General features: G+C 44.8%; 4 protein-coding genes across 4 annotated transcripts; 1 reads left to right on the top strand and 3 right to left on the bottom strand.

The window, feature by feature from the left end:
* The first annotated feature begins 144 nt into the window (after positions 1-144).
* On the top strand, positions 145-6,250 carry snpha (syntaphilin a). Its single transcript, XM_072366870.1, has 5 exons — positions 145-329; positions 2,608-2,725; positions 2,831-2,962; positions 3,402-3,551; positions 3,642-6,250. Exons 2-5 carry the CDS (start codon positions 2,682-2,684, stop codon positions 4,840-4,842), a joined length of 1,527 nt encoding a protein of 508 aa, XP_072222971.1. The 5' UTR covers positions 145-329; positions 2,608-2,681; the 3' UTR covers positions 4,843-6,250.
* On the bottom strand, positions 5,566-11,739 carry LOC140271601 (peptidyl-prolyl cis-trans isomerase FKBP1A-like). The gene is made up of 5 exons (XM_072366871.1): positions 11,635-11,739; positions 11,484-11,531; positions 10,790-10,902; positions 7,318-7,490; positions 5,566-7,011 (listed from the first exon to the last, which is right to left on the bottom strand). Exons 1-4 carry the CDS (start codon positions 11,669-11,671, stop codon positions 7,359-7,361), a joined length of 330 nt encoding a protein of 109 aa, XP_072222972.1. The 5' UTR covers positions 11,672-11,739; the 3' UTR covers positions 5,566-7,011; positions 7,318-7,358.
* Positions 11,740-13,480: 1,741 nt separating this feature from the next.
* mfsd2al2 (major facilitator superfamily domain containing 2a-like 2) lies at positions 13,481-20,037 on the bottom strand. The gene is made up of 13 exons (XM_072367714.1): positions 19,891-20,037; positions 19,641-19,765; positions 19,403-19,535; positions 18,497-18,575; positions 18,253-18,416; positions 16,691-16,781; positions 16,182-16,303; positions 15,922-16,005; positions 15,731-15,814; positions 15,537-15,649; positions 15,234-15,377; positions 14,980-15,147; positions 13,481-14,013 (listed from the first exon to the last, which is right to left on the bottom strand). Exons 1-13 carry the CDS (start codon positions 19,978-19,980, stop codon positions 13,626-13,628), a joined length of 1,785 nt encoding a protein of 594 aa, XP_072223815.1. The 5' UTR covers positions 19,981-20,037; the 3' UTR covers positions 13,481-13,625.
* Positions 20,038-21,900: 1,863 nt separating this feature from the next.
* Positions 21,901-24,940, bottom strand: fam110a (family with sequence similarity 110 member A). Its single transcript, XM_072367517.1, has 2 exons — positions 24,841-24,940; positions 21,901-23,691 (listed from the first exon to the last, which is right to left on the bottom strand). Exon 2 carries the CDS (start codon positions 23,506-23,508, stop codon positions 22,246-22,248), a length of 1,263 nt encoding a protein of 420 aa, XP_072223618.1. The 5' UTR covers positions 23,509-23,691; positions 24,841-24,940; the 3' UTR covers positions 21,901-22,245.
* Between the last annotated feature and the right edge of the window lie 633 nt (positions 24,941-25,573).

Raw genomic sequence — 25,573 nt, 5'->3', positions numbered from 1 at the left:
AAATGTATGGATTTTGATGGGTTTTTATTGTTCTAAGTGGCACGCGGGCTCCACTGGAGCCTCATCGCCTTGACTGTGAGGGTATTTCTAAACCAGCGCTCATTTGACAGACAGCAACACGGCCGATTCCTGCAGATGAGGCGTCATGATTCCCCACTGTCACTTTAAGAAGCAGCGATGCAGCAGACGCAGTTGCCTCATTTCATCTGGGGGCTTCACGGCTGCAGGATGGACTCTCATCAGCACTGCCAGCACCTTTTCTTCCTGCTGCCGCCGGGGACCAGGAGCCGCCACTCTTCTACGATGCGCAGTTTCCACCTGCGGAAACGGTATACCGCTTCTTGTGCGGGTTGTGTGATTCTCGCGCGTGTCTGTGACCGTTTGAATATCTGTTGCTAGTCGCAGCCCGGGTGGTTGTCAGTAACTGTATGTAGGACACATAGCCGGGACTGGGTTTGATACGTCAGCCTTTTCAGCTTTAAGCGTAAATGATGCGATTTTAAAACCTTGGTAATTCAACGACGAGGCATTCTGGCGTCAGCTGCAGGGCTGACTACTGATCTGAGTTCAGTTTCATGCGCCTGTGTGTGATGATCATGTTCTCCTCCACATCCTACACAGTCACCCACGCTTACGTAAGATGATTGCGTATTTCTCACCACCACTTGTTGCGCAGGCAGAAGAGAGGGAGGTGCGATTCCCTGCCTCCTCGTCCTAGAAATGAAATGTAGGACGACGTGAGGCGTTTCATTCTGAGCAGAGTTTCGTGTTTGTTGCGACTGCACGCGCCACAAAGACGCATCGATCAGCAAGTTAACGATGCTGCGGGGGGCTTCTGAGGGGAGATGGGTACATTTTGTCCTCATCCAGGATTTGTGCTGTTGGATCGAGCTGGGTCCGGACAGGAGTGCTAATTACTTTAAATGACATCAAGTTCCTCTCTGCGAACTTTAAAGGTTTTAACAAGTCATTTTGCACTACTGAAAGTCAGACTCACACAGGCTGATTGTAGCATCAAGGCTTTACATGATAGTTTTACTGCAAAAGGAAGGAAAAGTGCTGAAGTAGGCTTTCGCTCACCGTCTTTTTTAATGTTGTAAAGCATAAAACATTTTAAACTGGGAATCCATGACATTTACTGGGAGGGAATGCGAAGAATTTAAGTTACACTGGCACAAAGTATGTTGCGTTTGTTGTAGTAAATTGACAATAATACGACAACAAATAAAAAAAAAATAAAAAGCAGGGGCGGAAAACTCAAAAAGCACATTTAATGTTTTGTCTTGTCAAGTTAAGCTGTTAAAATTCTTTATAAGTATGCAACTATTTCCTCATAAATTATATCAATTCGTTATTTTAAACAGGTGATGTTGAATTATTTTAATCCTGATTTTGGTACAAAAGCAGCAGGAAAGGTAGAGTCTCTGAGGACCAGAGATGGACTTGGAACCTCCAGTTTGTCAAAAAAAATCTTTTAAAAAAAAGTTTAACAACTAGCTTCTTCAAATAAACAGTGGGATGGATTTGCATATTTCTCCCCACACTGGATTTTGAAGGAGTGAACGCCAGGCCAGGCCAAAGATGTAAAGGGGCTGAACGGGACAAAAATACCTCCTTCATCACCTGGGATCCTTCCAAAATGTCTCTGAAAGGTTGTGTGAATGGCAAAGAGCACAAAGCTTTTCTGTTTTTCTTCAAATATACGTTGCAGGCCTAAGACACAGGAGCAGATGTGTGCTAACAAATTAATTTCAGCTGACGAGACAAAAAGACCACCCTTCTGAGCACAAGTGGGTCCAGACCTCTTTCTGGAGGAAAAAAGCCACAGTTGTCCCCCTAGTTGTGTCCATCACGACTGTTTGTATTGTTTATGCATGGCGCAAAAAACAATGATTTGCATTTGGAAAGTAGTTCTGTCAGCGGTCTGGTTCGCTCTCCCTGGTGGTTTCTCACAGCCCTCCAGTCAGTCTGTCTCTGTATGAGTTTGTCAGAGAGTGAGTGGGTCAGATATGTTCCCACACGCTTATTTGCTCCGTTACCTCTCCCTCGAAACAGGACAGCGGCGTCTTCATTACGCATGAAAACAACAAGCAGCAGAATTTGCTGAAATTTTCTGCTAATTTTGATACGTGACACTTGTTTATTTTCTTTTCTTTAAAGTTAAGGTTTTCACACTGCAAAGTCATGTGGAGCCACTGTAAGAAGGGCACATTGATGCTCTGCTCTGGTGGTTAGCAGTGAAGAGGAAACGGTAAAAATGTCACTTCCAGGCACCGAGTGTCAGCCTCTGCTCTTCATTTGTCAGCGGTCACTGTGCAGCTCTGCAGATGCAGCTCAGACAGAGGCAGCAGCACCGACAGTCACCTCGATTGTGCTCTTTGTCTCAGCACAGAAGAAAGGAGGCTTTATTTGTTTCGGGCCCAGACGACTTTTCATGAGGCTTGTGCTAGACTTCTGCCACTGGCCTCCAGGGAGGACGCACGCGCGAGAGAGCTCCTCTCTGACTGAACAGAGTATCTTTTGGCTTTATTTTTTGAGTTGTTTGTGATGTGTACTTATTTGACTAGTTTTCACTTGCGTTTTGCTGTCTGGAATGGTTTCGTGCAGCCTATCTGTGAGGGTCCCTGGGGTCCCGCTCTAGAAAACAGCAGTGGAGAGCTTTGGCACCGCTTTTCACATCAATGTCTCTCACTCCCAGTCGGAAGCCCTCCTCGAGTCAGCGCAGGTACCGCCTCCCCGCTTTGTTTTTACGACAAAATAAATCTCTCATATCTGGCAGAGACACCTGTTGTCCGAACGTAACATGAGTGTGATTTGATCTCCCCGCAAGGCGCTCAGTGGGAACTAGTGGGGGCAGCGGGCGATATTCCCACAGTGATGCATCCAGTACTCACACCTACCCTGGTCGGATGAGGGTTCCCGAGGGCAGCCCCACAGCCCGAACATATCCCAGTACCCCCAGGTAAGATACTGCCTACAATTCTTAACACAGCGTGTAAATGAGATACCAACATTTTTTATGGTTTAAAAAAAATGAAGTGTCCAGCTCAGCTCATTTTTTTCTTTGCTTGATGTCCTCATACGTCATTAAAGTTGGATGAATTTGACAGCCCGAAATGCCGACAGCTATAAATTTTAACCAGCTGTGTATTTTTACCTGCTTGGACTCCAGCATCCTTCAGCTTTTCTTCTGAACTAGGAAAAAACGAGATAATTTTGCGCTTTAAAACCACAAGCAGACTTCAAAGTTAAAGCATTAAACTTCTGTAAAAGCTGGCAGCATAAACAGATGCACTGACATCAGCTCACTGCGAATCCGTTGTCAAGGTGCAGATATCACGAGGGATTTAGTCAAAGCCCTTTTATGTAAATGATCTTTGCTTGCACTTCCGCTGAGTCAGGCGTCAGGCAAAGCACACAGCCTGCGGAGACAACCATGGGATCAGGCCCCCCACCCCGGATCAGTACCTTACACCCCTGCAACAGAAGGAGGTGTGTATACGCCATCTGCGAGCCAGGCTGAGGGAAAACGTGGAGAGACTGCAACACAGGTGACTCTTCCTCTTTCACTTCGGAAGTAAAGAAGACTCAGCAGATTCAGTCTGTCACCAAGTGATCTTTTTCTTTTTTTACTTTCTCAGGGACTGTGAAATAGACGAGTTGAGGACCCAGCTGTACAAGATGCAGGAAGACTGGATAGAGGAGGAATGTCACCGCGTAGAGTCCCAGTTAGCCCTAAAAGAGGCTCGAAAGGAGATCCAGCACCTCCAGGAGGTGGTTGAGTCAGTGAGGTCCAACTTGGGCATTCGTGAACAAGAGCCTCGTGACCACAAGCCATACTTAGGGTTGCAGGGAGCACGCCCAGGGGGGAAGTCTCGTTCCTGCGGATGTTCCCCAGCCAGCACCTTGAGCCGCGGCGCCGCCTGTACCCGACGGAGCAGCGAGGCTCTGCAGCTGGAGCGCAGCTCAAATGCTCCTGACCTGAGCGCAGCGTCTCGCCCGGCAGGACAAACCCACCTGCTCCTGGAGGCAGCTCTCCTGTCAGAGCAACTGCCACAGCAGGGCCACCACCTTCGAGCCCCCCCAGCTGTGCCACGCTCCACCACCTTTGAAAGACTGTGCAGCGGGGGCGCCGTGCTGCCAATCTCACACTCATGCCACAGCCTCAACAGCAGCTGCAGTGGACACACTTACCTCCCCCATCACCATTTGTTCCTGCACTTACCTCAAGAGCCCCCAGTAACCGCTGCCGTCCCCACCACTCGTACTAACCCTGTTCCTGTTCCTGCAGCGGAGAGGAGGCCGGAGGTCCGCTCCCAGGCCTGCAGCCCCACCATGACCTGGCTGTGTGAGGAGAGTGCTGCTGAAGAGCTGAGCGTCATTTCTTTGACCCCAGCAGACGTCACCCCCCCAGAGCCGCAGCTACTTCGCACAGCTTTACCTCATCTGACCCCTCCTGAGAACTCTTACAGTGCGGAGCCTCTACCGCCGCACACCTGCCAACCCCAGCCTATACGCGCGCCCCCACTAAGGCAGGAAGCGACAGTGCTGGAGATAGACGAGGACATCACAGAGGAAACTGAAGGAGCAAACGAGGACCGGCGGTCCACCGAGCGGTGCCACTGGAGCCGCTACTTTCTTGTAGATCTTCTGGCTTTGGCGATGCCAGTGGTTCCAACCATGGCGTGGCTCTGCCGCGGGGCGCCGCAGGAAGTGATGCCCGTGTATCACATCGGGTCTCTGTTGAGAGGCTGCTGTGCCGTTGCCTTGCACTCACTCCGCCGGCAGGGCGCGGGCAGGGGCCGCAGGCCAACCAGCATGAACGGAGCGACTCAAATCTGACACTTCCTGCCTCTTTCGGGACTCTAGGGACACAACTCCTCCGCAGGCGCAATGCCGACCTGGCGCATAAAGCCACTGCGCCGGATTCCTCCTCCTTTGAAAGATTTTTAAGATTTTAAATAACGTCCTTGTGATTTCTGTGGTCATGCATTGCCTTAGGATACAAACAATTTGTTGTAATACTTTTGATTTCTCAGCTCGACATTCTGTCCCTGGGTGCAGGTTCAGTGGTTTTCTCTTTATTGCAGTTTGCATGTAACCCACAGTTTGTTTGGGTTGTCTTGCTCGCATCAAAAAGACCCCTACATAGAGGTAAAAGAGAAACCTTCAGGGCAAAGTTGTACAGTTCGCTCCTGTTTTTTCATCTTCTTTTAAGTCCATAGCTACATCAAATTACTTTGGAAAAAATGCCTCAGACGCTAAAAAAAAAAAATCATTTCAATCGGCAGTTATCAGGTTTTAGTGACAGAGCACAGTGGGCGTGGAGGACGTTCATTTTTGTATTTCTGCATATGTCTGGAAGCATGTCTGCAGAGCAGAGCATGTGCACAGAAGCTGGTACTCAGGAGAAGAACAGACAGGTGACTGATACGGATTTGCTTTGTCATTAAACAAGGAAAAGACAGAATCCACTTCTTTGACTGCTTTTATGGGACATTCAGCTCCACTGTGGACAAAGGAGTGCATTTGTAAAAAAAAAAAAAAAAGAAATCTGCAGCTCAGTTTGAGTTGTCACAGAGGTTTATTCACACATTGGAGAGGATATAAACATATCAATCATGCGAACAGGAAAACAAGACTGTGTGCTTTTTCTTTTAAAGGGGGCAGCATTTAATGCAAACTGGATCTGAAAGGAAGGTGGGACGCTGCGTGTGTGTGTGTGTGTGAACGGGTCCTAAAAACATATTCTGCCGTGTATGCACACATAAAGTTGTTCTTTGTGCAACTGTGGGCTGCTTTCACAGAGCCGTGCGCTTGGAACAGCGGCCTTCAGTGTCAGCTGAGATGTCTCAACAGAAAATGCCTAAAGAAGCAACCTTTCAGGGATCTTTCCAACAGAGGACAACAGTCAGTCTGAGGAAGAGTCAAAGGCTTTTAAATCATTGTTTGTATAAGGTCGAAACAACACATTTTGCTGTGTTGTACTTTTTTTTCCTCCTAATGTTCACAGAGACACTTTCTAAGTCTTTAAATTGCTGAATGTCACTCGTGCACCAGTCGCCTGCAATTTCACAAGAAAAATATAGCAAAAGCACCCTGTTTGTCTCTCGGAAAGTAGAATACGCTCGTTTTCTTTACTTCCTTTTATTGTTAAGTGTGCTGTGATGCCATTAAATAACACTTTGCGTTATCAGGAAGGCGCCAAGCAGTGAGATACAAGTATGAGTGGCGTGGAAAAACGGCAGCCCCCTTTTTGCAAAAATGACTCATTTTAGTGTCTTCAGAGGAAGCAACAGACCCAGAAACCTTTAACCAGGGGGACCGAATGTTATCCCTGCCAAATCCCTAAGGGCTCAGGAACTATTTTGTTCAGTTGTAAACATCACACCAATAATTTGTACATAATTTAAGACTTAATGCTTAAGTACAAATAAAAAAGAAGATATCTGACAGTTGCTGTAGGCCATTCCCGGCAATAATGTGCTTAATTTGTTTATCCCTGGGTACAACTTTATTTCTGCTCCTGTTCACATCCACGAGCAATATCACAAAAAGTTATTCATAGAAATATTGTGGCAAACAATTTATTCTTAAATTTCAGTTCTTTACCCGCAATCAACACAATGCAACTGTGAGGGGGCCACAGGAATGAGTTGGATTCAGAATTTATGACGTCCGTCTGAAAGCGTGGGTCCTGACGGCGGCACATTTTGAGACCGAAGAATCAACGGTCAATTTTAAGTTGTAGGAAAAAGAAGAAAAAAAAAGACTCACCATAAAAATACATATGACAAAATACATGGGAAAAGGATGGCCTATGGATCATTACCGGAGAGGAAACTCAAGTAGAATATATAAAGTTTTAAAGCAAGTGAACAGAATTCAGTTTGCATCTGAATGGACCAGAGAATAAACTAGTGAAGCTATGGACATAGGTCCTACGCAGGAATCACGAGCAGGAATCATCTGTGAACATTTTTCCTCCACGTTCCCGAAATAGGAGTCAACCTGCACCGACAAAGATACATACAAGAAAACCCAAACATATAAATGACTCTTTTTTTTAAAGAAAAAAACAAACAAACAACACAATCACTGCGCTTGTGTGTAAAAAAAGAACAATAGTAAGTAAGTAATCATTTCTAACTTTAGAGAATTATAAAGGAACTGCATCCTGTGCACGTGACAAACCGAGTCTTGAAAAAGCGTCTAGTGCAGCTAGATGTAGTTCCTCTGACGCTACATGCCGTATTGCTTCCTTATCAACACTGTCTACAACACACGTGACCTCCATGTCCGCTTCAACCTACTTACCCTGAAGATCTGAGTGGAATTAAAAGTCGAGTGCATGAGCTTCAGGCTTCCAGACCAAGCAGCTCCACGTCGAAGGTGAGAGTGGCATTCGGTGGGATGATCCCTGGGTGACCTTTGCTGCCATACGCAAAGTCTGGCGAGCAGATAAGCTTTGCCCGCTGGCCTACACTCATCTGTGGATGAGAAGGAAATATTTCACACTGCTTTTGAAAGTGGATTAAACTACACGAAGCAGCAATATTTCAATCAAAGACATCGACGCCCGCCGCTGCAGCACAGCTCATTCACTCCGGTACGGACGTCCATCGTACTCAAAGTTGTCGTTTACGTCGTCAAAATCTGACAAATATCCTGCCACGTTGCACAAAACTATCAGTAGCAAACTACGTGTGAAGTTAGAGACTGTCACAGAGCACGGAGTGAATGAGCTGTGCTGCAGCAGCGTGCGTCGATGACATCATCCCAGTAGCCGAGTGTGTAGAAAGTCCTCTATAAGCCCCCGATAGCTGCCAATAACAACAACACAGCAGCTATGAGCTAACAGTGCAATTCATTCATTCTTCTTAAAGTATTGGTGAAATAAAGACAGATAATGCCTTATTTAGAGGCTGCATCATCTATGCCCCCGTTCTCTCTGTTATATGGATCTCGAGGAATCTAAATATCTTCCGAAGGACGACGATTTTCACCAAACTGTTGTCGGTGAGTAGATGAACGTATTTCATGCCAGGATTAAGGTCTAGGTTTAAAAATACCGGAGTTCCCCTTTAGAAACACTGTTCGTGTGGAGAGCGACTAAATAAAATAGCTATTCATTTTCTTCACAGTTGAGGCTTAAATATCTGTAAATACCGTTCAGGATTAATGGTGCCTTCACACAAGGTACAAGTTAAGTAGGGCTGCCACGATTAGTCAACGACTAATTTAATAATCGATTTGTCTGCAACTTTGTTTTTCTCTCAAAACTGCTGCAGCACCTTCCACTGCTGCGTCTGCCTTTCTGTCCTTGACACACCTGCACAGTAGTGGTAACCTGGGGTCAGCCGTGATGTCACAGGAAGTTAAACCAGACGGGCTCTGGTATCATGGTTACCCGGCAACGGAGCTCAGAAGTGTGGTTGCATTTTAAGAAAACTAAAGACAATATCTGTAATATCTGTAAAGCAGAATTTGCCTTCCACAGCAGCACAACGACAATGCACGAGCACCTGAAAAGGAAGCATGTTGTTGTGGCTGATTGTGAAGAGGGACCATCATCTTGGTAAGCTAACTGGCTAGTTAGCTGCTAAAATTAGCGTAAACATATTGGCCGTGTTTCCCTGATTAGCTAAGAAGCTCTTAGCACTAAGAGCTTCTAAGGAGCGCTAACTTAGACCGCTCCAGACGGGCTCTGGTATCACGGGCTCTTAGCACGAAGAGCTTCTTAGTGAATCTGGGAAACGCGGCCATTGATAGTTATAAATGTTAACAATAGTGATGACGATTTGATTAATTAGCCTTAGCACACATATTTCATGTGTTTTCTGTAACGTTATAACAGTGATGTGTTTGAATAGGAATGCTAATGTTTTCTAACGTTATGTTTCAGTGCTAAAAAAGTACGTTCATCTTCAATGGACGGCTTTGTTACAAAGCTAGCTACATGCACCCCTCAGCAAGCAAATGTCCCGACTGAGTCCATACTGAACATGTTGGGGTTATATTTGAGTCAGTGAGACCAAACCTTTTTGTGAATAATTCCTTTCAGGTGTCTACCTCATTTGATTTAAATGCAGCTACGTTTGATGCTAGAGACAAATGGAGGAAAGAAAAACCTAATAAAAAAAAAAAAAAAAAACCTTAAGTACTTATTTTTGTGTGTTTGCTACACAGTTAAATAATAGTTTGTTGCAACAAGCTGCATATTTCAAAGGGTTAATGAACTATGATATTAATTGTCTTTTTTTTTAAGTTAGCATATACCTTAAACACTCCAAGCTGAAAGATAATGATGGTTATATAAGAGCAGCTGCATCCTGGTGCGATAAGCTGTATGTTTTATATTCAATATACGTATGATCCGATTAGTCGACTAATCGAAAAAAAATAAAAATCGGTGATTACTCGACTATTAAAATAATCGTTTGTGGCAGCACTAAAGTTAAGCCACGTCATGTGCTTGAATACACCCCCACACTGTCATGGACACTGACCTTTGAGGGGGTTCCCTGTTAATGAGCTGGGTAAGTTTCTTCCTCTTTAAGCCTAGTCTATGCTTCTGCGGCACGTCGCAGGTCGTGATGCCGTCATCGAGCATTCGAAGTTCTGCGTCGAGGGAACATGTTGCTCTGCAGTTCACCATGCCTGTGGGGGGGTGTGGCTGTGTGTTTGTGTGGTTTCAGGGGTTATAGCTGAAGCCGTGCCTTCTCTTCCCGTCACAGTTAACAACAGTAAACAATGGTAACCGAGGTGGAGCAGCTGGAGTTGGGGTTGGAGCTCATCAATATAGAAGAACAAATGCTTAAATTGCAAATGTTGAAGCGCAGGCGACAGAGAAGACGTTTGCGGAGGTGGTCTGTATGACCACTAAACCGGTCGAGGCTGAACGGGTGAATTTACAACACTGGTTCACCCACTGAAGGATCTGGATGAACAAATGCACTTTCGATACTTTCGAATGTGAACGGGCTGATTTGACGAGCTTCTTCGCCGTGTACAGCCCCTGCAGGCCGTGATTGGAGGTGCGCGTCAGTCGACGGCGTAGCTACAACGTATGCGGAAGCACAAACTAGGCTTTAGTCCCAAGGACATGGCATCCATGATTTCCAGAGTGTGACCGAGTATACTTTGAATATCTTAACAATGAAAAACAGTGTAGATGGAGCCTGGGATGCTTCTTTTTAAGCTCACTCATTGTTCGGGGGCATGCACCTGTTGTCAGAGTCATGCGGGGCTTCACACACACATGGACATCCTTGTCTTAGGTTTACAGTTCATGCTCACAGATACTTAAACAACCTCTTTCTCCGAGAACAAAAACAGCATTGTGTACACAGGACATCAACAAGGCCGAAGAGATAATATTCTTATTTTCTCTGACCAATGAACGGCCCATCTGGTATAATAATGATCTGCTCAGTATGTCCTCAGTGTGCTGAAAACCTTGGTCGAGTTAAACTCTTTTAAATGTACCTACTGGCGCGTCGGTGTTAGTGAAAGTCGACAGTGTTCGTGGAGGTACCGCTTTAGTTTAAATTTGGTTGATCTTACAAAAGGCTGCTGTATGTGGTGCTGGGCTGGAAGGTGTTTTTTCCCCCACAGTTTACAGTTTAACACCAACATAAGCAACTACTACTACTACACACTAAAGCCATCTTAACAGAAGGATGTGCTACAGTTTAAAATAGGTGTACCCCCCCAAAATGATAATGATATGCTCTATAATGAGTTACACAGGAGTGGGTATACTCACTGAAGAGGAATTCTTCCTTACCTGAGCTACTCCTTCCTCCCAGCCACGGATAACCTCCTGGTGCCCAATCTTGAATTTAAACGGTTTCCCCCTGGACCTCGAAGAGTCGAACACTTTCCCATCTGCCAGTGTTCCTGAAAGCAGAAGAAAAAAGAACGAGGGGTCACCAAAGCGAAGCTGGTTAGCGACTTTGAGGTGTAGAGCTCGACTAAATGAGCTTGGCTTGAAGATACATAGGCTCAGTATTCAGCGCCAGACAGCCCTCAAAAAGTCTCCAAGAGCTAGCGTTAGCAGGCTAGCATCATGGGACTGTTTAGATTAAATTGGGGGCAGCTGCTTGCTGCCGTTGGCTCAACTATTTCTTTGTCCCTACAATAAAGACAAGTCATGTCCGTTTAAGTTATTAAGTACCTGCCAAGAGTATGCGAGCAAACGCCCGGCTTTAGCATCATCTTTGCTGATGTTAGCCAAAAAGACAGTACGGGCAATTTGTTACACAGGGTCTAAGTGATAGCTGGAATGCTAACCGAGAGCAGCAGCTCTGGACAACCAGTTGTTGTTAGCTCTAACAAACTGTTTCGACTCCGTTAGTTTCTCCCCACCCCCTGCCGCAAACAATTACATTTAAACACCGCTAATGACTACCAGGACACATTTAGCTCACTTTCCCCTCAAACAGAAAACATCTCAATCTTGGAGTAGCCTTCACACTCACCGACATAGTGCACCACGACGCGCTGCCCCTTCTTCGGGAATGTTTGTCCTAATAGGATGAGAAAATGGATAAAGCATTGTTTAACATTGACCTCTACAGTCTTCCGATAAAATGAGGTAGTACGCTAAAAAAGGAAGAGTCATAATCCTACCATCGCCCGGAGTTATTGTCTCAATTTCAACTCCCATTTTCACTCTACGGTATCCTTCCTCTCGACCACCCTACAATACTCGCAGCGGAAGGAGGAGGCTGGAGCGGCCTGCTGACGAACGGGTGGGCATGGATGGAGAAAAATGAGCCACCTGATATATAATTATCATTATTTAAAAAAAATTAATAGATAATAATCTTGAAACTAAGCGTTGGTCCAAACGCAGAAGTAATCTGTGGAGTGTAAAACTGAATTACTGAAATAAGGGCAACTGTTGTCAACCTTATTATTAATACCAACCAATTCAGGAGTCTTCCATAAGGGGCCCCTAGGATTAAAATAGTTTAAGGATCCCGACTTGTCACATGGGGACCAAGACACCCTGACCGAAGCTGACTCAAAATAAGAACAAACTACACACTCATGTTTGTTCTGCCATATCTTTATGTATCCTTTTTAATGGCCTTGCTGTCATTTTGCCTCTTGCTTTAGCCATTTGCTCATTGTCTCAAATTTAAGTCTCTTTTTCAAACTCATTTTGGTTCTTGAGTGTCTTTATACTTCTGGGAGAAGACCAAGGGACCCCTGACTCATTTGGGTCTAGTAAGCCCACTCCGTAATGTGCAGTAGTCACAGTAGCTACATCTAAGTTTTGATATAGAAGCATTTCCTTTGTGAAAACCTAGATTACTCACCTTTACACCAGATGTGATTACACCAAACTATCCATCCCCAGCTAATTCCTTTACGATATCCTGGAAGCTTCTTGTAAGCAGCACAATGTTTATATCTCCACATATTTGTGTCATTTGATATAAAACTTTGTGTTTTATGTTTAAATTGTATTTTTGTGTTGACCCTATTTCAACCACCAGGGAAATATAATAAATTGTAACACTGACATATACTAATATCATATGTTTTGGAGAAATACCTTTGTACAAACCAGTAATTGCTCACGTTCAACTCAAAACTGAGTAAACGGTCACTCTGGTCAGACAAATGTATGTTTTTTGACATGTTGATGTTGTAACCGCATTTTCCACCACACTGAAAAGTGGTCCAGATTACAAATAAACCATTTTGATCACATTCGAGCTGACTGGACTGGTTTCTGAGGCTTGTTACATATGCAATCCTGACAGTTTAGCACCCATTGTGTCACAGTGTCACAAAGAAGACTCTCTGGGTGGAAATATGAGGGCTCTCGATGGATCACTGCACAAATGTTGCCGAAATGATTCAGCCACTCTGATAACATTTAACAATTGAAAATGAACCAATGAATCCCTACAGACAAAGGCTACAAGTGAAAGAATTTGGTGATAAGGCTGAATGTGTGCACAGAGGTATTTTGAGCCATTAAGAATAGGGCACTTTATACAACATGTCAAGACACTTTTTAAAAACAAACAATCATCTTCAAACCATTTATCTCACCCACCATAGATAAGAAATTAGGAGAAGAAAACACTCAAATAACATTGGCAACACAATGTATGTGGACCATCCTTTCTTAAGATCAGCTCCTTTCTACCAGACGAGGAGGCGCCGGACATCCAAGAAAGTTCCAAGTGATTGCAATGACATTAAAACGCAGAGAGAGAGGATAACAGATAAATGTGTCCGTAAATGTTTGTGAGAGAGCAGGTGACTCAGCTCAGGAGACTAACAGAAGTTAATACTTAGAAGTGTGCGTGTAATGTTTTTAACATTGCCCTGCATCGCTGCTCCCCGTTATTCATGTGGCCACAAGTAATGGAAGAGAAAAAAAAAAAAAAGCAATAACAATAAATAAAAACGGAGCAATTAACAGATGAGGTGTATTCAAACTGCAACACTTCAGCAAAGATAACATCTGTTTATTAATCAATCAGAACTGACATATTAGGTTAAAAAACAATCAGATGGATTAGTGCTAATAGACTAGTACACTTTGGACAGGTACAGATCATTTTCTCAGTCTGTCAGTGTTCGGGTGACGGAGCCCCCTACACCCATGACACCTTGGATCGCACATGTGACCGGCTGGAAAAACAAGAAGGATCAGTCCCTGAAATATTCACCTCCAGTTTATCTTCTGCTGAGTGCTGGTAAGGACTGAGTATCTGCTTATGCAGCTGAGGGTTTATATTTGACTGAACGTGTGATGTTGACCTGCAGCTTTTTCCGGACGGTCTGTCTGACACATTTGAACAGGTGGATGACTTGAGCGAGCAGTTTTTATCATGCTGATAGGAGCATGGTGAGGAATAGGCCTTGTTCAATGAGCTGGTCTTCAGGTTAGAACCTGATGCTGATGCCACAATGGCAGGAGATTGCTGCAGCTCTATGCACTCTCTTGGGTCTGGTGATGATGATGATGAAGGTGCCACTGGACTAGATCAGGAAAACAAAAACAACAACAACAAAAAAAATTATGATAAATAATAACAATAATATAATACATTTTGTTATAAGAACTGCCCTTCCCCAGGGGAACCGTTTCATTTTGCATTCGCACACGAGTCAGGGACCTTGACAGAGACTGATGTGACGCCACCGTTACTTTAGCTCCACACTCAACAACAAAACAAAACCCGTGAAAAGTAAGGACAGAAGAAAACAACAGCACCAAGAAGCTAATATGGAGAGCAAGGAGGTCCCCGTGTTCATGGTCTGCATGACGGTGATATTAATCATAGATGATCACATCAGGCGTCTAAGATCGAGGCTGGAAGAGCACACAGGAGACGAAGAATCGAGCTGCGGGAGATACTTCTTTGTTTCATGAAGGAAAGAAGGAGAGCAGAGCACCGCAGACAAAGGAGACAACTTGTAAGTTTAACTTATTAAACATGCGCCGGTTGTGTCCGTGTCGTATGAGTAAACATTTCAGACAAGGACCGTAGCTACCAACCACCAAACACCTACGTCATATGTGTTTCCATGGAACCCAGAAAAGACCCTGCCTCAGAGAGGGAACTAAAATGGTTATAGGGCCGTGGTCCCTAGTTCCTGTATATAATATATGTGTGTGTAGTTAATCTGAAATGGGAGGTCTTACGACACTCACGGACACTTCTATTGGTGCGATGTACCATTTGTGCTTATTTAAAGTGGAATTTGACATGTTTCCCACTGAACACAGCTGCTCAGTTTTGGGTCCCAACAAAGAGCGAAACAACAAGCTGAAATCTGGCAAAACAACCCCTTTCAAACTGTCATTTTCTTATTGGAATTTGATACAGTTTAAAGCACAAGACTGCTTCAATGCTGAAATGTCTGTTGCAGTTGATGGCTTGATGTGTTGAAGAATAAAAAGAAAGAAATAAAAAAAAAAAAATCACCCAAAAGGCCACCTACTGGAGCTGTTCCTGGAGCTGTAAGCATCGTCTCTCATTGACTGGGTATGTGTAAAAAAACACCATCCCGATCAGCAGAAGTGTGATGGGAGCTGGTGAGAACAGCACAATCAGAGCTGTCGCTACTCCGTCGCCATGGTTACATGCACCTGCCTTGTAGCCCACAATCCTGTAGACAAGCAGAGCATAAAGTATGAAACACGAAGTGATGCAAGCACAAAACAAATGAATGAGGTGCCCGGATGAAGGCCTTACTGTAATGTCATGGTTGAGAGTCCAACTGACAGCCCTCCAGCCAGCTTACTACAGAAGGCATAACCAGAGAAGAACAGAGGCTCCAGGTCTTTACAGGAGGGGTGTCTCAAAGCAAAGTCATCCACCACATCTGGGAGCATTGACCTGTAGTATGTACATCATAAACTGAGAGATCACATGTCAGTTTTAACAAAAAGTTCTGAGCTGCGAAGAAAATGCATCGTTCGTGGAATGGTCCTCACTCGCCAGGGTCATGTGCTCCACATGCAGACTTTGTGCAAAGACTAGAATTCTTAGGCTCACCAGGGTAACAAGAACATGGTCGCCACGCTGAAACCCATCAGAATGCACATGGTGATGAAGACTGGCAGGTTACTGGGGACACAGGCAACTACGATCGCTGCTGGGATGAAGAGCTGAGACAGACAAAAAGGCCTCGTGGGTAAGAAGAATATTCACGAAGCAGAATAATAATAATCTTATTCCTGATTTCTCACTGATAGTCCGATGAAAAGTGCTGTCTTTTTTCCAATTCTCAGAAGAACTATTTGCCACAGAGGAACTGCTAATGAAGCAGAAACCTATGGGAAGATTAAAACCTTTTCAATTTAAAAAACAAACAAACATCTGGACTGTCTCATTTACAACCTCCTTGCTGCGTAGTGTTTGCAGTATAGTTGCATTTTACCAGTAAGACCAGCAGGAGGAGCTGGAACTGGGATCCCAGCCCAGCCGCGTGACTGCAGAACAGTGCAAAGTTGCCCAAAGACATCTAAGACGAAATGGACAAGGAACAGAAAGTGACAGATATTAATCAAATACATCCATGAGTTTGGAAATGACAAAAATAAAACCAAGAAACAAAATGCGTTGCGGTCACTAGACAACAAATCTCTCTGTGTTCTGCTTTGACAAATGCATCACAGCCGTGCTAAGCATAAAGTGTACCTGAAAGGCAAGTACGCTGAACACAAAGCCGAGCACGAGCCTTTGGTAAGGAACGTGGGATATCAGCATCTTTAGCGAGTTCACATAGGATGGTCGCATTTTGTCATCAGAGCAGAGAGGAGCTGGGGGGAAAAATAGGTACAAGGGAAGTACTTTCAGGGAGAGATGTGTGGCTAAAAAACTAAAGAAAATGCACATCCTCTTCTAATTCCAGGCTCATAAATATCAGCAGTCAAAGAAAATCAAGTCTTAAGCAGGTGTTAAAATTAGGTGACTGAAACCTCACGTGAACTCATTACAAAAAACAATTATTGACTGAATTAAATGAAGTCAAAATGCAGGTGTAGCGTGGAAAATATAAGAGCTTCATCAGCTTTAGCAATAAGTTGAGGCAGCCAAATTGTTTTCTGTATGTTGTGCTTTCTTTTTCACGTGACTGGATCTTTAAATTACAGTGCTTAACAGTTTTATTTTTAGGGTTTGATCGCTGCTGTGTGTGACTAACTCACCCCGCTCCTCCCTCACGCCGAAGAAGAGAACCACACTGCAGAGGAAAAACAAGGCACCCATGACCAGGGCAGAGACCAGGAAAGCCTTTTGCTGGGGGACATAAAGAAAACACCGGTTAATAAAGCATACTGGACTGCCTACAAAACTCATACAAACGCAGGTCAAAAGCTCTGCTTATAATTTCTGTAATCTTGCTCTCAAACTGTGTCAAGTTACTCCATTTTAAAATGTTATTTATGGCATTATAATTAACACTAGTGTTTAACTTGTGGTTAACGGAATGCCTTCATAAGCACTCATATAAGCACTGTCTTGCTAAATGAGAGCATGTACACAACCGTGCCTGGGACAAATATGTGCAGCTGCAACAAGAAATAGTTAGCTTATCACAGTAAAACCAGGAGGAAGTGAGCTTTGGGAGTGGTTGGAGGCAAATTTTGTAACAAACGGACAAAGTCAGGCATGATGTTGCCACAAGAAGTTTTTTTTAAGCCAAACATGTTTAGAAATGTCAAATTATATGGCATACTATTATTGTACTGAGTCTGAATTAGCTTTAATAATTAGTTACAATACAAACCATATCCATCACAGCTGAATGCTTAAGGTCGTTTCCCTCGACTCAGACTCACCCATAAACTACTTCTAACCTTTGACCATAGTTTTGACTCTCAAAAAGCCTTTAAGCTTCTCAAACACACTTCCATCACTTCGGAGGACAGTACGTTGACTTACAGTCATTTCCTGGAGTTACCCTGACGTTAGCCCAGACCTTAAACCAAATCTAAAATCTACGGTCTTCACTCTCCAGGCTTCGGTGATTGGGATTATGACTAATGGGGACTTGCTTTTTGTCTCCGAGAGGAACATTTAAAAAGACTAATTCTGTAAAAGAATAAGCAAATGATTGTGGAAATATATTGTCAAAAAAAATATGGCGATAAAAACAATAAAAAACAAACTGTCAAAACAGAAATAGAAATTAGGTTAAAAAAAAAAAAAGGCTAATTAGAGGATTTTAATTTGTTCATTTATGCAGGTATTTTATAATTAAACACACCAGAAACACATATTTTTATATTTCATACGTGTAATAGATGTATATTATGCATCCACATATACACAAAAAATATACAAATTTATATACGAAATAAATTAGTCAATATCTTCCAGAAACATACAAATGAACATCTGTACAAGCAGATAATGAAGCAGTTTGGTCTTGGCGGTTCAATCCACTGCTGCACCACCTGCTCAAGTGTCTTTGGTCCACAGATCCCTGAGCTGTCCTTATATTTCCACTGTTATTCCATTATTCTTCTGCACCTTTAACATTTTCTCTGGCACACCTATGACTTCATGTGGTGGGTTTCCATACTGGGGGTTGTAAAAACAGGTTTATGCCTCCATAATGTCGGTAAGATAAGTAGAAGCATACGCATACCACAGTGGAACACACAACAATACCTACGTCAAGCTAAGAACAGTAAATTACAGTGCAACAGGATCTCCCAGGGTGTCGGGGAGTACAGTGCCAACACAAAGCTGTTTGGCTGGGTACCGTTTCCTGTAGGGACGCGGTTTGTGGTGTAGATGTGCTCTGAGGTGTGTGATGGGCCTGGGCCAGCTGCTCACAGGCCTCCTGCTTCTCCGTGTTGTACACTGACACAACTTGTCCCTGAATTACTGAAGCCAGCAGCATCGCCACCATCTCCATACTCATTCCTGGCCAAAAGGATGACAGAAATGCAGTGATCTCAGTGATTCTGAGTCGTGAGGCAGCGGGTGAGTGTGGTTATTCTTACTGTAGGCGGTGGCGGAGTCTCTGTCCCTCTGATGCCCCCCCAGGAACATGTTCAGTGAGACGTAGGGGACGTTATAGCACTGTTCACAGATGACAGGAGGGAAAACATGATGCAGGCTGACTGCACACGAGATGTGTGAAACCCAGTAGCCATGGTAATGCAGCCTGGAGCAAATGGCAGCAGATACAGTGACATGAAAATAGAATTCTGTCACCAGAATCAGAGGAGCTTGAATAAGGGCAACTGGACTTAAAGACATTTCACCGCTCATCCGAAAGGCTTCTTCAGTTCTAAACTAGATGGTACAACAGGCCATATATTGTAATTCCACATGTGGCAGGAGTCTCAGAGAAACTTAGAAGGATCTTCTCCAAACAGGACATTCCAGTGCACAAACCCACGAACACCCTCAGACAGAGACTGGTTCAGCCAAAGGTCAAACACCCAAACAGGTGTATAAGCTCACACAGTTTCCCTTATTCAAGCTCTTATGATCACCATGACCCGGTTTGTAATGTTCTAAGTTTGAAAACCACAAGTTTAGTCCAGGTTCAAAACTTTTCAAACAAATGGCATCAAACACGAGTGAAACTGACTCAAACTGTAAAATGAACTTACACAGAAAGTGCAATAGTTTTACTGTGAAATATAGTGGAAGGGGGAACCTTTCAAGAAGTCAAAGAAATGATTTTCAGTGACTTAAATTTACTTAAAAAATATAAAGACTTCTAATTTGATGCTAGCAGCACACTGAAAAAGAAAAGTGGGGAGAGAGTTTATACAAGTAACAATGTTCTGGAAGACTGGAAGCACACAACTAAATGGAAACACTCCCGTTCAGAACAGGTGCCTTAAGTGAATGCACCTGGCTACTTTTCCACCGCTTCTAAATGTGCACATACGTACACTCATGAGTGTCTCGAAGAGGCAGGCCGCCACCAGGAACCAGAGCACGCAGCCAGCCTCTGACATCGAGTCTGTGGGCGCAGACCACAGCATCACGTACGACAGGGCAGTGAACGGAGTGGAAATGACCAGCCTGCGAGTGAAACAGTGATGGATATTCTGAATACAGCTCAGGGAGATGAATGGAGACTAAATTCAAGATGAGGTGCGAGTCAAACGCGCAGCTAAACCAACCGACCAGGGAGTGAGTTTTCCGATCGGTGTCCAGTTACTGCAGCTCACCAGATATCCAACCAGAGGGTCTGTCACAGCATCCCAGGCTCGACTCACAAATAAGATCATGGACACATAAAAGGCCTCCATCTGTGAAGATTTTTAACCATTTTCAAACTGACGTGGTTATCTCGAAAGTGAGAGCTGTCCACAGGTCAGCACTGACAGGATTCCAGATAATCTTTGCAAGTGTAAAAAACTATTTGGACTTTTACCTGTACAACATCCAGAAGGAATATCTGCAGGGAAATCCCTACAGCTGCCGTGGTCATCTGGTAGGGGACCCCACCCACAGCATAACACATCTTCCTGACCAAAGGAATCCCCCCGGACCCCTGCGAGGGGAGCAGACAGGAAGCTCTGTCAGTTCGGTGTTTCATAGCTTTACTTCAACGATTTCATGCACACAATCAAAGAAGCAGGAAGAAGCAGGACATTCAGCACGAGTGCCGGTGTGAAAACGAAATGGGAAACCTGTGCCTTTAGCTTTCATATCTGTGGATTGTATAATCAATCTCAAGTCACGTGTGAAGAGAAATGCTGCTTACCAAATGAAAATGGATGCAAGCGGAGAAGGTCAAATTATTTTCTTGTGGAAAAGCTGTAACGCTGAAGTGGATCTTTTAAGCGTTTTAGCTGAAATGTCCCAGCGAAGTGCCAACAAAATGTCGTGGAACACAAATGCAAAATCAAAAGATTGCGTCTTACCCTCTGCTGACCCGAGTCCTCAGTCTGCTTTGATAAGAGATGTCTTAATATCTGGAGCTGATTCGTAAAGTTCTCAAAACAACTCATTGTCTGACGGCAGGAAAAAGAATGCCGAAGGGGAACCGCTGTGTAAGCAGTAATAGCTCTTTAAGCACACAGAGCTGTACTTAAGTCCCATTCGTGTGAAACAGGAATCTGGTTGAGCAGCTCCTTTGTGTTTGAAAGTGTTCTTATGTGCTCTACCTGCTCATCTTACACTCATTAAAAGGGGCTGGCTGTGGTAGGTCTGCTTTAAATGATGGGGAAAAAAAAAGTGTACACACTAATATGCAGATTATTCGAGTTACAGTCTGCTCACATAGAAAGAATGTAATATGAATGAAATATTCTGAGTTTAACATCACGGGGCTCAGTGTTCCAACAGACTCCTGCGTCTGTGCTTCTGTCTTTTCACTACAAGAGGTTCATCTGAAAGTCTGAATAAAGTGTGTTGAAACCGCAGATAAAGGACAAAGCACAACAGTACGGACTGCTCTGACCTCTTGTGGATCTCCCGTGAAACTTTCCTCCATCAAACGAAAACCGTCGATTCCATCATTCTTCTGTCATGTGAAAGAGTGAGCAAAGTGTCGTCTTTACAAGGCAAAAAAAAAGAAGAAAAGTATCTATAGATAAAGGTAAAATACTCAAACAAAGTGACCTTTTATTGTCAATTTCATTATTCAAATTAGCAGACAAAAGCTCACCTGGGACATGGAAGATGTCATTACACCTGCACGTCTATCACTGCTTCACAAGCATGACATTTGAATCATGAGCTGCACGGTAGCTGCCAAAGACTGAACCCTGCTAAGATAACGACATGCGAGCCAGGCCTTCTCTGAGAGAGCACCGTGTTAAATAAAGAAATTTCCAAGAAGCCCAAAATTTCCTGAGAATGTGCAGGTAACTCTGCAGCTGTGGGGGAGACGAGGCCTTTTGGAATAATGCACTCTGCCCAGCTTTTCAAGAGAAGCAGCTCACTGTGAAGCACGGCGGTGGCAACGTTTCTATGGCACCTCCGCCATTTGGGGCACTGGGCAGCTTGCAGTCACCGAGTCAGGTATGAATTCAGCATCTGCATATCAAAGAGAGCTGGAAGATAACGTGAGGCTATCTGTCTGAAAGATTAAAACGCTGCCAAAAGTGGACCTTTGAGCAGGATTATGATCCTCCTCAAGACAAACGATCCACAAAGAAATGGGTCTAAAAGACTCAATGGAGAGTTGTAGAGAGACTGAGTCGAAATCCATATATAAAAGCCGTGTATGTGGGAAGGAATTTAGCAAGTCAGAGTGGTCAAAATGACCAGCAAGCTGATGTCAGAGGCAGTTAAGACAAAGGAGCGCAAGAGATGGTCTCTTCTAAAAAAGGGCACAATGCAAGCTTCTGAGGACCAGAGTGCATTTCCACAGATGAACATGGTTTACTGTTCAGTGCGATTCTCTGTAACAAATAACAGTGAGAACCAAAAGGTGTGCTTGCACCACTTCAGCTTTAATGCCGTTCACTTACAGCACAGTGTGATCGGTTGAGCATTTAAGTCACTTCGATGTGAGGCGGCTGCGATAACAGCATCACCGGCCCTGAATACGAGATTCACAACAAAGTCAAAATAACACAAAAAAAAAAAGAGATTTTCATCAACAAAAACAAAAGAATGGAACCACCTCACAGCGGAGTCCCATTCCATATCTCAGTTTAATGCAAGTTTAATTAACAGGACCCTGTTGCTCCAGGAATGATCAGAATTTATGTTGAAAAAGAAAAGAAGTTGAAATTTTCACTTTTGAATCAAAGTTCACAGACTGTTCGGCGCCGTGCTACAAATGGGTGCTCTTTGTTGTGTTGTCCTTGTCCTGTCGGAGTCCATAGAGCCATTTGATCACTCTTGCATTTCTCTCAATGACAGAAATACCGTAAGGAACACGATCTGCAGCTTTGCCAGCATCTTCATCCTCCTCATCGTCTTCTCCATCTCTGTCAGAGCCTGCACACTCGGACCCTGGGGCGCTAACGCTGCGAAAACGAGCGAGGGACACGATGTCAGAGCTAGAACCGGTCAGCTCCTGCAGGTCCGCCGGGTCCAATCCGCACAGGTTAAAGAAGCGCTCCAGCTCCGTTCCGGCACGGGAGTACCGGTCGCTCATGTCCGACTTGGACCGGGTCAAAGAGCGGCGCTTCCGAGAGCTGGAGGAGGACAAACGGGTGATTGCCGGGGAAGGCGGTGGGATAGCAGGGAGGCTGGGTGGAGCAGGGGCCGGCGTCTCAGCAGGACGGGTCGGGGAGGGGTCGGGTTTTGACGGAACAACAACTGGTTTTAGAGGAGAGGAACCCGGTGTTGTTCTGGGGTGGAAGACACGCAGGTTTGTTACAGCCTGGTGGAGCAAAAACTGGGAATGTAAAGGCTGGAGGGGCTGCCGTATGAACTGTGGCGGTCTGCAGGCCGTTCTCACAGGACCACCCGGAGGCATGACGTCCACTCTGCGTACGGTCCCTGCAGCTGGAGCCCCAGAACAGCTCGGACCCTCCACCCTGGCGGGTCCAGATGCTTTTAATCTCACCTTAGCTGGGCTGGACCAGTCAGGACGTGGAGGTGGAGGTGGTTTCTCCTTTACCTGCTGAGCACCTGCAGGGGGTTTGCAAGGGGAGTTGTGTGCGGTGGCAGCACAACCAGGAGCTTTGCTGTCCTCGGACCCAGTAGCTGTACTGGACTGAAGTCCGTCGGTGACATCACAAATGAGGTTACTCAGGTGCTCCAAGTTGAGCTGGACTCCCTCTTTCTTTGCCTTTGTTTGGGTGGGAGTCTTTCTGGTGGGCCGCAGAGGCGTGCTGGGGTTTAGCAGAGGCTTCAGCACGTCAGGGGGTCTGACTGGCTGCCGTTTGGAAAGAGCCACCTGACTCTTGACATATTTAGCTTTGTCTGCCTCCAGCCTCTCAACAGCACTTTGTTTCGGCCTAACTGCTGCCGCCGGGCTTCTCCGGTAGAAATCTGGTCCCACTGGGCCCTTAGGCCGCAAGCGTGGCGGTGAAACTATGGCCGTCGCTGGTTGCCTCACTGGGTTTTGGAGTGTCTCCACAGGCATTTTGTCTCCTGGTATTGTACCTGTAGTTGCCCACTTTCTGTTTACAGTTTTTTATTGCCACCTTGGAATAGAAGCCCCGAGTTTAATCCTTTATCTGTGCGCCTGCATGGCTGCCTCACGATCATCTTCAGGGCATTAAGAGGAGATGAAATCCCACTTTCTCAGCCGAACTCTTCGGACTTCCTGTGGACAACAAACACATCAGAGCAGAAAGAAAGGGCCACTTAATTAAGAACTTAAATGAAGAGTCAATAAAAACATTCAGCATCTCATTTTCAGAGACTTTAGTCCTCTACTAACTCCACAAAGACCCTACACCCATAAACCCATTCATTTACAACTCCAGCCAATCGCTCTCCAGCAGCCTTCTCCGTCTAACAAGTTCATTGGCTGCCGGCACAAGTCGGATTTGGACAATTACTCGCAGCCATCCATCTCTCTGCAGACCAACACACAATACAACTGACACTTCATTTTCAGCTAGAAGAAGGCCTGTGAAAAGAGTGGTATCACAAGTGTGTGTGTGTGTGAGTGAGAGAGAGGGGTGATGGGGAGGTGCACCAGAACAGCTGTCAACAAGCCATTGTCTGGAGGCAACACAGAGCAGATCACACACACCAACAGCTGCTATGGGAACAATGACTCCTCATCTTTAAATAAAGCAGCAAATAGCCAGGGTTTGTAGGAGCATCGAAAGCCTCTGTGGCACAAACTGAAACAAAAACGTAAAGCTCAACTTGTCAGTTATATTGGCTTCGCGTGGCAAACGTAAGAAACTCTTTCTGTACTTCAGTTTCTAATAAAGATAAAGCGAGTGAGTCTAAAATATGCTCGAGTCTGCATGTGCCAGACAAATTCTCCAAATATTTGCCATTCCAGCCTCAGCCCGAGCCAAACTCCTGCTGACAAAGCTATGAAACTTTCAGTACCCTCATTCTCACCTGCCTTCAAGTGTCTCGACCTCCAAAAGCAAAGTGGTCTCCCTTCACCACTGAGGAGAACCAGCACCACAAAGTATTAGTTACACAGCAAAGGGGAATGTCAGGAGGTGGGTCAGACAAACAAAAATAGAGCCACTAATGTAACGTTTCGAAGTAATTTGCTGGCATGTTCTTGTGCTGAGGGTATATGGCAGTCATGAAGCGAAACAGAAAACTAATTACACAAAGAAGCCGAGGCGCTGAAGGGCAGGTAAACAACAGTGACTTACACAGGTGCGGCTGCTTCAAGGCCTCCGCTGTAAACTTGTCTTAACAAGCCCCAGCCTACCTGAATGAAGAAGTCATTCCGTTAAGACAGTTTTTACCCCCTCTGTTTCTTCACAAAACTGACCTGCACAGTTGAAGTTGAGCTCCTGAGTCCCTGCTGGGGGTTCTTACTGAAGTCCAGCGAGCTCACGACGCTCTCCTCCCGCATAAGAGTTTGAACCCTCTCCCAGCAGCACAAGACAAACCTGTTTGACAACTCATGCGTAATGCTCCTGGCCCCGCCCCCTCCTGCTGATTGGGCCAATCAGACTTTTATAAGGAGACAAACTCAACTCTGACCGCGTGACCCCGCCGTTGTTTAATATTGCCAGCCAGAAGTTTGGCGAAGGGAGTATTAACAACTGTCACGTAGGCAAGGGTGCAACTATCGCGCCCTTGAATGCTCCATTAAAAGTAAAAGTTACTGAATTCAGTTAGATTTCATTTCAGATGTTAAGACTGTATAGATGATTACAATCGTTCTCATGAAATAGTACGTCAGCAGATTAGTGGTGTTGCGTAAATGGAGTCTATTATTACGTATACTGGCCTGGAACTATGCAACTTATCATTATGTCTGACTAGGTTGTGTGGTTGGTACAGTTTGCTTTTTCAGTTTCTTCCTCAAAAACTTTTTTTTTTATGTCTGCATAAAAAAGAATTATCAGGGGTGAATACAGTCAAGAGATTAACTGTTGATGTCCATCTGAATCTAATGTTCTTTATTTAAATAAACTGCCTCAACCAGTGTTGCTTCATCCAGGGTGTACCCCTGCCCCTCGCCCACTCCTCCACAAAGCCACTGTTGAAACAAGACT

This window comes from Leuresthes tenuis, unplaced genomic scaffold, assembly GCF_036924035.1.
Source record: "Leuresthes tenuis unplaced genomic scaffold, fLeuTen1.0.hap1 SCAF_16, whole genome shotgun sequence".
NCBI lineage: Eukaryota > Metazoa > Chordata > Actinopteri > Atheriniformes > Atherinopsidae > Leuresthes > Leuresthes tenuis.
The sequence above is the reverse complement of the archived record's forward strand: the minus strand, read 5'-3'. Positions and strand labels throughout refer to the sequence as shown.

Coding starts and splice junctions, on each gene's coding strand:
- snpha (XM_072366870.1), top strand. CDS start 2,682: ATGTCTCTCACTCCCAGTCGGAAGCCCTCCTCGAGTCAGCGCAG. Junction 2,963..3,401: donor ACATATCCCAGTACCCCCAG/GTAAGATACTGC, acceptor CCGCTGAGTCAG/GCGTCAGGCAAAGCACACAG. Junction 3,552..3,641: donor GTGGAGAGACTGCAACACAG/GTGACTCTTCCT, acceptor TTACTTTCTCAG/GGACTGTGAAATAGACGAGT.
- LOC140271601 (XM_072366871.1), bottom strand. CDS start 11,671: ATGGGAGTTGAAATTGAGACAATAACTCCGGGCGATG. Junction 10,903..11,483: donor CGTCGTGGTGCACTATGTCG/GTGAGTGTGAAG, acceptor TTCTGCTTTCAG/GAACACTGGCAGATGGGAAA. Junction 7,491..10,789: donor GGGAGGAAGGAGTAGCTCAG/GTAAGGAAGAAT, acceptor TCTCATCCACAG/ATGAGTGTAGGCCAGCGGGC.
- fam110a (XM_072367517.1), bottom strand. CDS start 23,508: ATGCCTGTGGAGACACTCCAAAACCCAGTGAGGCAACCAGCGACGGCC.
- mfsd2al2 (XM_072367714.1), bottom strand. CDS start 19,980: ATGTGTTATGCTGTGGGTGGGGTCCCCTACCAGATGACCACGGCAGCT. Junction 18,417..18,496: donor AGACTCCGCCACCGCCTACA/GTAAGAATAACC, acceptor CCTTTTGGCCAG/GAATGAGTATGGAGATGGTG. Junction 16,304..16,690: donor CGGCGTGAGGGAGGAGCGGG/GTGAGTTAGTCA, acceptor TTTTCCCCCCAG/CTCCTCTCTGCTCTGATGAC.